Genomic DNA, 12942 nt, shown 5'->3' on the forward strand with positions numbered 1-12942 from the left:
AACTGTGATGAGTAGACTGGTAGGACTGAAGGCTAATAAATCCCCTGGTCCAGATGGTCTGCATCCGAGGGTTCTAAAAGAGGTGGCTCAGGAAATTGCGGATGCATTGGTAATCATTTTCCAATGTTCCTCAGATTCAGGATCAGTTCCTGAAGATTGGAGAGTGGCTAATGTTATCCCACTTTTCAAGAAGGGAGGGAAGGAGAAAACGGAGAACTATTGCCCTGTTAGCCTAACGTCAGTCGTGGGGAAAATGCTTGAGTCCATTATTAAGGACGAAATAGTGGCACATCTTGATGGCAGTAATAGGATTAGGCCGAGCCAGCATGGATTTACCAAGGTCAAATCATGCTTGACTAATCTGTTGGAGTTTTTTGAGGGTGTAACAAGGATGTTAGACGAGGGTAAGCCAATGGATGTTGTGTACCTAGATTTTCAGAAGGCATTCGATAAGGTGCCACATAGGAGATTGGTGAGTAAAATCAGAGCTCATGGCATTGGGGGCAGGGTTTCAACATGGATAGAAAACTGGTTGGCAGATAGAAAGCAAAGGGTAGCAGTGAATGGGTGTTTCTCGGACTGGCTGGAGGTGACTAGTGGGGTACCACAGGGCTCTGTATTGGGACCACAGCTCTTTACGATTTATGTCAACGATTTAGATGAGGGCATTGAAAACTATATCAGCAAGTTTGCTGACGATACTAAACTGGGTGGCAGTGTGACATGCGAAGAGAACTTTAGGAGAATACAGGGAGACTTGGATAGGCTGGGTGAGTGGGCAGATACTTGGCAGATGTCATTCAATGTGAATAAATGTGAAGTTATCCACTTTGGAAGCAGGAACAAGAGGGCAGAGTATTGTCTGAACGGTGTAGAGTTAGGTAAGGGAGAAATGCAAAGAGACCTAGGAGTCCTAGTTCACCAGTCAATGAAGGTGAATGAGCAAGTGCAACAGGCAGTGAAGAGGGCAAATGGAATGTTTGCCTTTATTACAAGGGGAATTGAGTACAAGAGCAAGGATGTCCTTTTGCATTTGTACAGGGCCCTGGTGAGACCACACCTGGAATACTGTGTACAGTTTTGGTCTCCAGGTTTAAGGAAGGACATTCTGGCAATTGAGGAAGTGCAGCGTAGATTCATTAGGTTGATTCCTGGGATGGCAGGGCTATCTTACGCAGAGAGATTGGAGAGATTGGGCTTGTACACACTGGAATTGAGGAGATTGAGAAGGGATCTGATTGAAACGTTTAAGATAATTAAAGGATTTGATAGGATTGAGGCAGGAAATATGTTCCAGATGTTGGGAGAGTCCAGTACCAGAGGGCATGGATTGAGAATAAGAGGTCAGTTATTTAAAACAGAGTTGAGGAAGAGCTTCTTCTCCCAGAGAGTTGTGGAGGTGTGGAATGCACTGCCTCCGAAGACGGTGGAGGCCAATTCTTTGGATGCTTTCAAGAAGGAGCTAGATAGATATCTGATGGATAGGGGAATCAAGGGATATGGGGTCAAGGCAGGGACTGGGTATTGATAGTGAATGATCTGCCATGATCTCAGAATGGTGGTGCAGACTCGAGGGGCCGAATGGTCTACTTCTGCACCTATTGTCTATTGTATGTTTGCATTGATATTATTTTGTGTATTTTTATCAATAAATACTGTTAAAATTGTACCATCAGACTTCAACGGACCTCTCTATCTTTGCTGGTAAGTGACCCAGTTACGGGGTACGTAACACATACAACTGAAGCTCTGCCCCCTGCATCAGTTCCACAGCCAAGCACTCATCTGCCTATCATCCTAGTCTTACCCTCACTGGTGCATGGCATGAACAGCAATCCAGAGGTAACTACCCTGGAGCTCCTGTTTTTCAGTTTTCTACCTAGCTCCCTAAAATCTCTCTTAAGTACCTTCTCATCTTTCCTAGTTGTGTCATTGGTGCCAATACGTACCAAGACTTCTGGCTGTTCACCTTCCCCCTTTAAAATGCCATGGACCTGATCTGAGAAATTCCTGATCTTGGGACCAGGGAGATAACATACCATCTGGGCATCTCTAATGCACCACAGAATCTTGTCTGTGTTCTTCTGACTATGGAATTCCCTACCAACACTGCAGTCCTCTTCATCTCTATTCTGAACCACAGAACCAGACTCACTCCAACTCCCCTGGTAGGTTGTCTCCCTCAACAGTATACAAAGTAGTATACATATGATTGAGTTTCTGCTTTTCTGTTTGACCCCTCTCACCCACTCAAGGTTAGGTCCTCTGCTCCCAAACTTACATTATCCAGGTGCTTCCATTCCTCCGCCCATTCCCCGTCCGTTAAACGATGATCAATTACTTCTTCCTGCTGAGTCCCATGGACTCCTGGAGCTGGAATCATAAAAGTCAACTCAAGGTCGGAAAGTGTCACTTGTTCAATCACATTGTATCTCTGCATAGGAAACCACATTTGGCAGGACCCTGGACAGAAACTCTATCCCTAATGATATCCTGTATGGTATCAATGGACAGTATTAATATCAGGCACGGACTGGTTGTTCATCGACAAATAGGTAATGGAGGAAGAGAAATTACTGGTGCATTAGTATCAGAGTAGGTAGTTATTGATCATAGGTGAGAAGTAATTATTAACTGAGGGTCTGGTACTAGTGTGAGCAGGTGTTTATCAGCAGTGAGTCAGATAGGATGGGAGTGTTATATCAGATTATACTCTGACCAGCAGGCCGGTGTCGATCCTTGAGCTCCTTGAGCTCTGGCTGTCGGTAAGAGTCTCTGTAGTGGTGGGATACAGCCATGTCCTCCAACCGGTAGTGCTGCAGTTGAGGTTGTGCCAGTTGTGACAGTCCATTAGACTGGTGTCCACGCCTGTTTTTGGAACTGAAACACTGCACAGGACTGTGCACGCACAGCCGTTTACTGAAGTGGTCTGCGTGTGATGGGTCATGGTCTAACCCATTCTCTTTGGTCCTGCAAAACAAACCAAGACAAAACATCATTGTCAGCTGAATGAGTTTCCACTTTTAGTATTCAGAATATGCTCGCTTTTTGTGAAAGCCCAATTTGTTGTTATAACGTGGACACTGTTACCCAGTGCATAGTGGAATACACCTCTGCCAGGTTTGTTCACACACTTAATTTGTCCAGCTGTCTCTGTAACTCCACTTGTAGAGTCACAAAGTAGAAATAGGTCCTTCAGCCCATAGTGTCCCTTCCTACCACAATACCTATCTGTACCAATTCATTCCATCTCCCTCATTCAAACACCTGTCCAGGTATTTCTTAAACATTGCTGCTGTTCCTGTCTCCACTACCTCATCTGGCAGCTCATTCCACATAATAACTAATCTATGTGGAAACTTGGGAGTTCTCGTGCTTGCAGGTTGAGCCTGTGGTGAGGAAGGCAAAAGCAATGTTAGCATTCATTTCAAGAAGAGTACAATAGAAGAGCAAGGATGCAATGCTCAGGCTCTGTAAGGCATTGGTCAGACCACACATGGGAGTAGCATGAGCAGTTTTGTGTCCCTTATCTAAGAAAAGATTAACAGGCCTGGAGGAGGTTCATGAGAATGATTCCTGGAATGTATAGGTTAACGTATAGGAGCATTTGATGGATCTGAGTTTGCATTCACTTGGGTTTAGAAGAATAGGAGTATCTCATGAAAAACTAACAAATGTTGGAAGGCCTGCATAGAATGAACACGATGAAAATGTTTCCTACAGTGCATGAGTCCAGGACCAGAGGGCACAGCCTCAGAACTGAGGAACGCCCCTTTAGAACAGAGATGAGGAGGAACTTATTTACCCAGAGGGCAGTGAATCTGAGAAATTTATTTGCACTGATGACTATGGAGGCCAAGTCATTGAGTATATTAAAAGTGGAGGTTCACAGGTTCTTGAGTAATCATGTCATCTAAAGTTTATGGAGAGAAGGCAGGAGAATGGTTGCGTTCCACCAGCATTTTGTGTGGGAAGATTGAAAAAAAGTTCAGTGCAAATACACATCAGAAACACAGAAAATCAGGGCAGCATTCTCCATCTCCATCTCAGAGCAATCTCACCAGTGATAAAAGGCAGTCTCCCCTTTCACATCAGGGTAATTTCACCAGTGATAAAAGGCAGTCTCCCCTTTCACATCAGAGCGATCTCACCAGTGATAAAAGGCAGTCTCCCCTTTCATATCAGAGTGATCTCACCAGTGATTAAAGACAGTCTCCCCGTTCCTATCAGAGTGATCACACCAGTGATAAAAGGCAGTCTCCCCTTTCACATCAAAGCGATCACACCAGTGATAAAAGGCAGTCTCCCCTTTCATATCAGAGTGATCTCACCAGTGATAAAAGGCAGTCTCCCCTCTCCGTATCAGGGTGATTTCAACAGTGATAAAAGGCAGTCTCCCCTTCCATATCAGAGCGATCTCACCAGTGATAAAAGGCAGTCTCCCCTCTCCATATCAGAGTGATCTCACCAGTGATAAAAGGCAGTCTCCCCGTTCATATCAGAGCGATCTCACCAGTGATAAAAAGGTAGACCCCCCTTTCTGTGCAGAGCAATCTTACCAGCAATAAAAGAATAGTCTCACCTGTCCTTGCAGAGCAATCTAATAGAAAAATAACAGGGAAACATAGAAATCTACAGCACATTACAAGCCCTTTAGCCCACAAAGTTGTGCTGATCTACTCTAGAAACTGCCTAGAATTTCCCTACTGCTTAGTACCTATCTAAGAGTCTCTTAAAAGACCATATTGTATCCGACTCTCCCAGCTACACTGGCAGTGCAAACCCTCCACTCTCTGTGTGAAAAATTTACCTCTGACATCCCCCTTGTACCCACTTCCAAACACCTTAAAACTATGCCTCCTCGTTTTAGCCATTTCAGCCCTGGGAAAAAGCCTCTGACATCCCCCTTGTACCCACTTCCAAACACCTTAAAACTATGCCTCCTCGTTTTAGCCATTTCAGCCCTGGGAAAAAGCCTCTGACATCCCCCTTGTACCCACTTCCAAACACCTTAAAACTATGCCTCCTCGTTTTAGCCATTTCAGCCCTGGGAAAAAGCCTCTGACATCCCCCTTGTACCCACTTCCAAACACCTTAAAACTATGCCTCCTCGTTTTAGCCATTTCAGCCCTGGGAAAAAGCCTCTGACATCCCCCTTGTACCCACTTCCAAACACCTTAAAACTATGCCTCCTCGTTTTAGCCATTTCAGCCCTGGGAAAAAGCCTCTGACATCCCCCTTGTACCCACTTCCAAACACCTTAAAACTATGCCTCCTCGTTTTAGCCATTTCAGCCCTGGGAAAAAGCCTCTGACATCCCCCTTGTACCCACTTCCAAACACCTTAAAACTATGCCTCCTCGTTTTAGCCATTTCAGCCCTGGGAAAATGCCTCTGGCATCCCCCTTGTACCCACTTCCAAACACCTTAAAACTATGCCTCCTCGTTTTAGCCATTTCAGCCCTGGGAAAATGCCTCTGGCATCCCCCTTGTACCCACTTCCAAACACCTTAAAACTATGCCTCCTCGTTTTAGCCATTTCAGCCCTGGGAAAATGCCTCTGGCATCCCCCTTGTACCCACTTCCAAACACCTTAAAACTATGCCTCCTCGTTTTAGCCATTTCAGCCCTGGGAAAAAGCCTCTGGCATCCCCCTTGTACCCACTTCCAAACACCTTAAAACTATGCCTCCTCGTGTTAGCCATTTCAGCCCTGGGAAAATGCCTCTGGCTATCCCCCTTGTACCCACTTCCAAACACCTTAAAACTATGCCTCCTCGTTTTAGCCATTTCAGCCCTGGGAAAATGCCTCTGGCTATCCCCCTTGTACCCACTTCCAAACACCTTAAAACTATGCCTCCTCGTTTTAGCCATTTCAGCCCTGGGAAAATGCCTCTGGCTATCCCCCTTGTACCCACTTCCAAACACCTTAAAACTATGCCTCCTCGTTTTAGCCATTTCAGCCCTGGGAAAATGCCTCTGGCTATCCCCCTTGTACCCACTTCCAAACACCTTAAAACTATGCCTCCTCGTTTTAGCCATTTCAGCCCTGGGAAAAAGCCTCTGGCTATCCCCCTTGTACCCACTTCCAAACACCTTAAAACTATGCCTCCTCGTTTTAGCCATTTCAGCCCTGGGAAAATGCCTCTGGCTATCCCCCTTGTACCCACTTCCAAACACCTTAAAACTATGCCTCCTCGTTTTAGCCATTTCAGCCCTGGGAAAATGCCTCTGGCATCCCCCTTGTACCCACTTCCAAACACCTTAAAACTATGCCTCCTCGTTTTAGCCATTTCAGCCCTGGGAAAAAGCCTCTGGCTATCCCGACAATCAATGCCTCTCATCGTCTTATACACCTTTTTCAGGTCACTTCTTATCCTCCTTCGCTCCAAGGAGAAAAGACCAAGTTCACTCAACCTATTCTCATAAGGTACACTCTCCAATCCAGGCAACATCCTTGTCAATCTCCTCTGCACTCTCTCTATACCATCCATATCCTTCCCGTAATGAGGTGACCAGAACTGAGCACAGTACTCCAAGTAGGGTCTCACTAAGGTCACCAGGCAGCTGGCGTTTCAACTTCCCTTGTTGCTTTAATCAGCATCACAGAATCAAAGATTGGCTCGCAGCCTTCTCACCACGAGATTCCTGCATGCTGCCTCTGCCTCCCAGAATTCCCTCAGAGACTGCAGACCACTAAAACACCTGAATGATCTTCAAACTGCAAATCACAGTTCCAGAATTACATTCAAGAAGAAGAACAAATGTAAAAGGCATAAACAAAGTGAAATATATGGTTCGGGATCTATCCAGAAGATGTCAACCAAAGGAGCGTTGTATGCAGAAGCCATCCTGTCTTCAATATGACCATCATAAACACAAGAGATTCTGCAGGTGCTGGAAATCCAGAGCAATACGCATAAAATGCTGGAGAAACCCAGCAGGTCAGGCAGTGTCTATGGACAGTCGACAGTTCAGCTGAGACCCTTCTTCAGGACTGGAAACAAAGGGGGAAGATGCCAGAATAAGGCAGGGGGAGAGGAAGTACTACAAGCTAGAAGTTGATAGGTGAAGCCAGGTGGGTGGGGGAAAGGGGTGAAATAAGAAGCTGATAAGTGGAAAAGGTAAAGGGGTGAAGATACACAGGTGAGAAGAGGTAAAAGGCCATAGTGGGTAAATGAAGAACAGGGATGGGGAATGGGAGAAAATGACCAGAAGGTGGGGAAATCTAAGGCTATTCTATATAATCTCAGCGTGACTGTACAAGCTCATTCCCAACTGCTCCAGGAAGAGGAGATGCTTCCTTGGACCTGGGAGTGGGATGGGAGGAAGCTGTCCTGAGAGGAGATGGCCTGTGAGGTGGGGCTTGGGAGAGGATTTGACTGCAATGTTTTATATAAATTGATGGAGATTGAGCAACTTGCACCTCTGTAGGACTCATGCCTCGAGGTAACAAAATCATAGATCAGAGTCTCAAAAGCATCTACATAATACTGAGCAACTTTCACAATCAGAATCAAATATCAATTTGATTGGGAGAAGTGTGCAGACACAAAGCCACTGAGAAAGTTCTGGGATAACAGGAAGACACTGTCTAGTGGAGTTGGGCCTTGGTGAGGACAGGACTCAGACAGGCAAGGAAGCAAGTGACTTTCACATCTCGTTTTCCTCTATTTAAGAATAGTGGGTATGACTGCAAGGCCAGTTTTCTGCTCTGAGTGCCAGATGTGGGATATCCAGGAGACTTCTAGCCTCCCTGATGGTCACATCTGCACCAGGTGCATCGAGCTGCAGCTCCTTAGAGACTGAGTTAAGAAACTGGAGTTGCAGCTCGATGACCTTCAGCTTGTTGGGAAAGTGAAGCAGTGATAGACATGAGCTACAGGGAGGGAGTCACACCAGGGCCATAGGAGACAGATAAATGGGTGACGATCAGGAGGGGGAAGGGAGAGCATCAGGTAGTGGAGAGACCCCTGTGGCCGTCCCCCTTATCAATGAGTACTCCATTTTGACTTCTGTTGGGAGAACGAACACCTTGGGGGAAGCAACAGTGGCCATGCCTCTGGCACAGAGTCTGGCCCTGTGGCTCAGAAGGGTAGGGAAAGGAAGAGGAAGGCAGTAGTGACAGGGGACTCTATGATCACAGGGGAAGGGGGGCAGAAAGGTGATTCTGTGGGCATGAAAAAGAAATATGTGTGGTAGTTTGCCTTCCAGGTGCCAGGGTTTGTGATGTTTCTGAACATAGAAACCTACAGCACAATACGGGCCCTTTGGCCCAAGATGCTGTGCCAAACATGTCCCTACCTTAGAAATTACTAAGGTTACCTATAGCCCTCTATTTTTCTAAGCACCATGTACTTACCCAAAAGTCTCATAAAAGACCGTATCGTATCCGCCTCCACCACCATTGCCAGCAGCTCATTCCACACACTCACTACTCTCTGTTTAAAAAACCTACCACTGACAGCTCCCCTGTATCTAGTCCCCAGCACCTTAAACCTGTGTCCTATTGTGGCAACCACTTCAGCCCTGGGAAAAAGCCTCTGACTATCCACACGATCAATGCCTCTCATCATCTTATACACCTCTATCAGATCACCTCTCATCCTCCATCGCTCCAAGGAGAAAAGGCTGAGTTCACTCAACCTATTCTCATAAGGCATGCTCCCCAATCCAGGTAACATCCTTGTAAATCTCCTCTGCAGCCTTTCTATGGCTTCCACATCCTTCCTGTAGTGAGGTGACCAGAACTGAGCACAGTTCTCCAAGTGGGGTATGACCAGGGTCCTATATAGCTGCAACATTACCTCTCGGCTCCTAAATTCAATTCCATGTTTGATGAAGGCCAACGCACTATACGCTTTCTTAACCACAAAGTCAACCTGCGCAGCTGCTTTGAGTGTCCTGTGGACTTGGACCCCAAGATCTTCTGATTCTCCAGTCTGTCAAGAGTCTTACCATTAATACTATATTCTGCCATCACGTTTGACCTACCAAAATGAACCACTTCACACTTATCTGGGTTGAACTCCATCTGCCACTTCTCAGCCCAGTTCTGTATCCTATCAATGTCCCGCTGTAACCTCTGACAGCCCTCCACACTATCCACAACACCTCCAATCTTTGTGTCCTCAGCAAACTTACTAGCTCATCCCTCCACTTCCTCATCCAGGTCATTTATAAAAATCACGAAGAGTAAGGGTCCCAGAACAGATCCCTGAGACACACCACTGGTCACCGATCACTATACAGAATATGACCTGTCTATAACCACTCTTTGCCTTCTGTGGGCAAGCCAGTTCTGGATCCACAAAGCAATATCCCCTTGGATCCCATGCCTCCTTATTTTCTCAATAAGCCTTGCATGATGTACCTTGTCAAATGCTTTGCTGAAATCCATATACACTACATCTACTGCTCTTCCTTCATCAATATGTTTAGTCACATCCTCAAAAAATTCAATCAGGCTGGTAAGGCACAACCTGCTCTTCACATACTTGCAGAATGCCTTGGGATTTTCCTTAACTGCCTGCCAAGGCCTTCTCAGGGCCCCTTCTGGCTCTCCTAATTTCGTTCTAAAGCTCCTTCTTATTAGCCTTGTCATCTTCTAGATCTCTACCATTACCTAGCTCTCTGAACCTTTTGTAAGTTTTTCTTTTCTTCTTGACTAGATTTATTACAGCCTTTGTACACCACGATTCCTGGACCCTAACATTAACTTCCCTGTCTCATTGGAATGTACATATACAGAACTCTACACAAATATCCTCTGAATATTTGCGACATTTCTTCTGTACTTTTTCCTGAGACATCTGTTCCCAATTTAAGCTTCCAAGTTCCTGCCTGATAGCCTCATAATTTCCCTTACTCCAAGTAAACGCTTTTCTAACTCATCTGTTCCTATCTCTCTCCAATGCTATTGTAAAAGAGACAGAATTTTGATCACTATCTCCAAAATGCTCTCCCATTGAGAGATCTGACACCTGACCAGGTTCATTTCCCAATACCAGCCTTTCCTCTTGTAGGCTTATCTACATATTGTGTCAAGAAAACTCCCTGAACACACCTAACAAACTCAACCCCATCTAAATCCCTTGCTCTAGGGAGATGCCAATTGATATTTGGGAAATTAAAATCTTCTATCATGACCACTCTGTTATTATTACACCTTTCCAGGATCTGTTTCCCTATCTGCTCCTCGATATCCCTGTTACTATTGGGCAGCCTATAAAAAATACCCAGTAAAGTTAGTGACCCCTTCCTGCTCCTAACTTCCACCCACAGAGACTCTGTAGACAATCCCTCCATGGAGTCCACCTTTTCTGCAGGTGTGATACTATCTCTGATCAGCAGTGCCATGCCCCCACCTCTTTTGCCTCCCTCCCTGTCCTTTCTGAAACATCTAAAACCTGGGACTTGAAGTAACCATTCCTGTCCCTGAGCCATTCAAGTCTCTGTAATGGCCACCACATCATATCTCCAAGTACTGATCCACGCTCTAACCTCATCCGCTTTGTTCACAAAACTCTTTGCGTTAAAACAGATGCATCCCAAACCTTCGGTCTGAGCGCGTCCCTTCTCTATCACCTCCCTATCCTCCCTCTCGCACTGTCACAAGCTTTCTCTATTTGTGAGACAAACCTGCTCTTCCCCCGTCTCTTCAGTTCGGTTCCCACCATCCAACAATTCTAGTTTAAACTCTTCCCAGTAGCCTTAGCAAGTCACGTCAAATCACTTTTATTGTCAATTCGACCATAACTGCTATGTGCTAACTGCTATAGTAAAAATGAGACAGCGTTTTTCAGGACCATGGTGTTATATGCCACAGTACAAAAACTAGACTGAACTACGTAAAAGACAACAAAGAGAAAAAGAAACAACTACACTAGACTACAGACCTACACAGGACTGCGTAAAGTGCTCAAAACAGTGTAGGCATTACAATAAATAATAAACAGGACAGTAGGGCAGTAAGGTGTCAGTCCAGGCTCTGCGTATTGAGGAGTCTGATAGCTTAGGGGAAGAAACTGTTACATAGTCTGGTCGCGAGACCCTGAATGCTTCGGTGCCTTTTCCCAGACGGAAGGAAGGAGAAGAGTTTATATGAGGGGTGCGTGGGGTCCTTCATAATGCTGTTTGCTTTGCGGATGCAGCGTGTAGTGTAAATGTCCGTGATGGCGGGAAGAGAGAGCTCGATGATCTTCTCAGCTGACCTCACTATCCGCTGCAGGGTCTTGTGATCTGAGATGGTACAATTTCCGAACCAGGCAGTGATGCAGCTGCTCAGGATGCTGTCAATACAACCCCTGTAGAATGTGATGAGGATAGGGGGTTGGGAGATGGACTTTCCTCTGCCTTCGCAGAAAGTCGAGACGTTGCTGGGCTTTCCTTGCTATGGAGCTGGTGTTGAGCAACCAGGTGAGATTCTCCGCCAGGTGAACACCAAGAAATTTGGTGCTCGTACCGATCTCTACTGAGGAGCCGTCGATGTTTAGTGGGGAGTTGTCGCTCCGTGCCCTCCTGAAGTCAACAACCATCTCTTTTGTTTCGTTCACATTCAGAGACAGGTTGTTGGCTCTGTACCAGTCTGTTAGCCACTGCACCTCCTCCCTGTAAGCTGACTCGTCGTTCTTGATGATGAGACCCACCACGGTCGTGTCATCGGCGAACTTGATGACATGGTTCGAGCTGTGTGTTGTAGCACAGTCATGGGTCAGCAGAGTGAGCACACAGCCCTGGGAGGCCAAACCTGCCCACCAGGATATTGGTCCCCCTGGGATTCAAGTGCAACCCGTCCTTTTTGTACAGGTCACACCTGCCCCAAAAGAGGTCCCAATGATCCAGAAATCTGAATCCCTGCCCCCTGCTCCAATCCCTCAGCCACGCATTTATCCTCCACCTCATTCTATTCCTATTCTCACTGTCGCGTGGAACAGGCAGTAATCCCAAGATTACTACCTTTGCGGTCCTGCTTCTAGGCTGCTGGAAGCAGGTCATTGGGTGACAGTCCGAGGGGGGAAAGCGAAGGAGAGTAGACTGGTAGTGCAGAGCACCCCTGTAGCCATTCCCCTGAATAATAAGTTTACCATCCTGGATACTGTTGGCAGGGACGACCGACCAGGTGTGAGCCACGGTGGCAGGGCCTCCAGTGAGTCTGACCCTGTGGTGCAGAAGGGTGGGACGGAGAAGAGGAGAGTTGTCGTCATTGGGGACCCTATAGTCAGGGGAGCAGACAGGAGATTTTGTGGATGTGAGAAGGACACCTGCATGGTTTGTTGCCTCCTGGGTGCCAGGGTCTGGGATGTCTCTGACCGGGTGCATGACATCCTGGTACGAGAGGGAAAGCAACCAGAAGTCGTGATACATGTTGGTACCAACGACATAGGCAGGAAGAGGGATGAGGTCCCGAAGTGTGAGTTTCAGGAACTAGGCAGAAGGGTAAAGAACAGGACCTCAAGTATGGCGTTAAACAGGATTGCTGCCAGTGCTACGTGATAGTGATAATAAGAATTGGAAGAGATGGCAGTTGAATGCGTGGCTGAGGAGTTGGTGCAGGAGAAAGGGTTTTAGATTTTTGGACCACTGGGATCTCTTCCGGGGAAGGTGGGACCTGTGCAGATTGGATGGGTTGCACCTGAACTCGAAGGGGATCAATATCCTTGCAGGTAGGTTTGCTAGCATGGTTTGACAGGGTTTAAACTAATTTGCAAGGGGGATGGGACCCAGAGCGATAGAGCAGTGGAAGAAGTGCATGGAGTAAAGCTGGGTGGTGTCTGAAAAGAGGATGCTGTCCAAGTTGCATGCCATCTTGGACAATGACTCCCATCCACTCCATAATGTACTGGTTAGGCACAGGAGTACATTCAGCCAGAGACTCATTCCACCGAGATGTAACACTGAGCGTCATAGGAAGTCATTCCTGCCTGTGGCCATCAAACTTTACA

At 46.5% G+C, this 12942-nt stretch overlaps 1 protein-coding gene across 5 annotated transcripts in view; it reads right to left on the reverse strand.

The window, feature by feature from the left end:
- The window catches only part of cbfa2t3 (CBFA2/RUNX1 partner transcriptional co-repressor 3), a 163262-nt gene that overhangs the window by 48215 nt on the left and 102105 nt on the right, over window positions 1-12942 (reverse strand). For all 5 annotated transcript variants that reach the window (XM_059993379.1, XM_059993382.1, XM_059993378.1 and 2 more), the window contains 2 exons: window positions 2720-2970; window positions 2282-2373 (listed from right to left, as the gene is read on the reverse strand). In XM_059993379.1, coding sequence (XP_059849362.1) covers window positions 2282-2373; window positions 2720-2970 — 343 coding nt within the window. The remainder of the gene's footprint in view (window positions 1-2281; window positions 2374-2719; window positions 2971-12942) is intronic.

This window comes from Hypanus sabinus, chromosome 17 (genome assembly GCF_030144855.1).
Source record: "Hypanus sabinus isolate sHypSab1 chromosome 17, sHypSab1.hap1, whole genome shotgun sequence".
In the NCBI taxonomy this organism is placed as follows: Eukaryota; Metazoa; Chordata; class Chondrichthyes; order Myliobatiformes; family Dasyatidae; genus Hypanus; species Hypanus sabinus.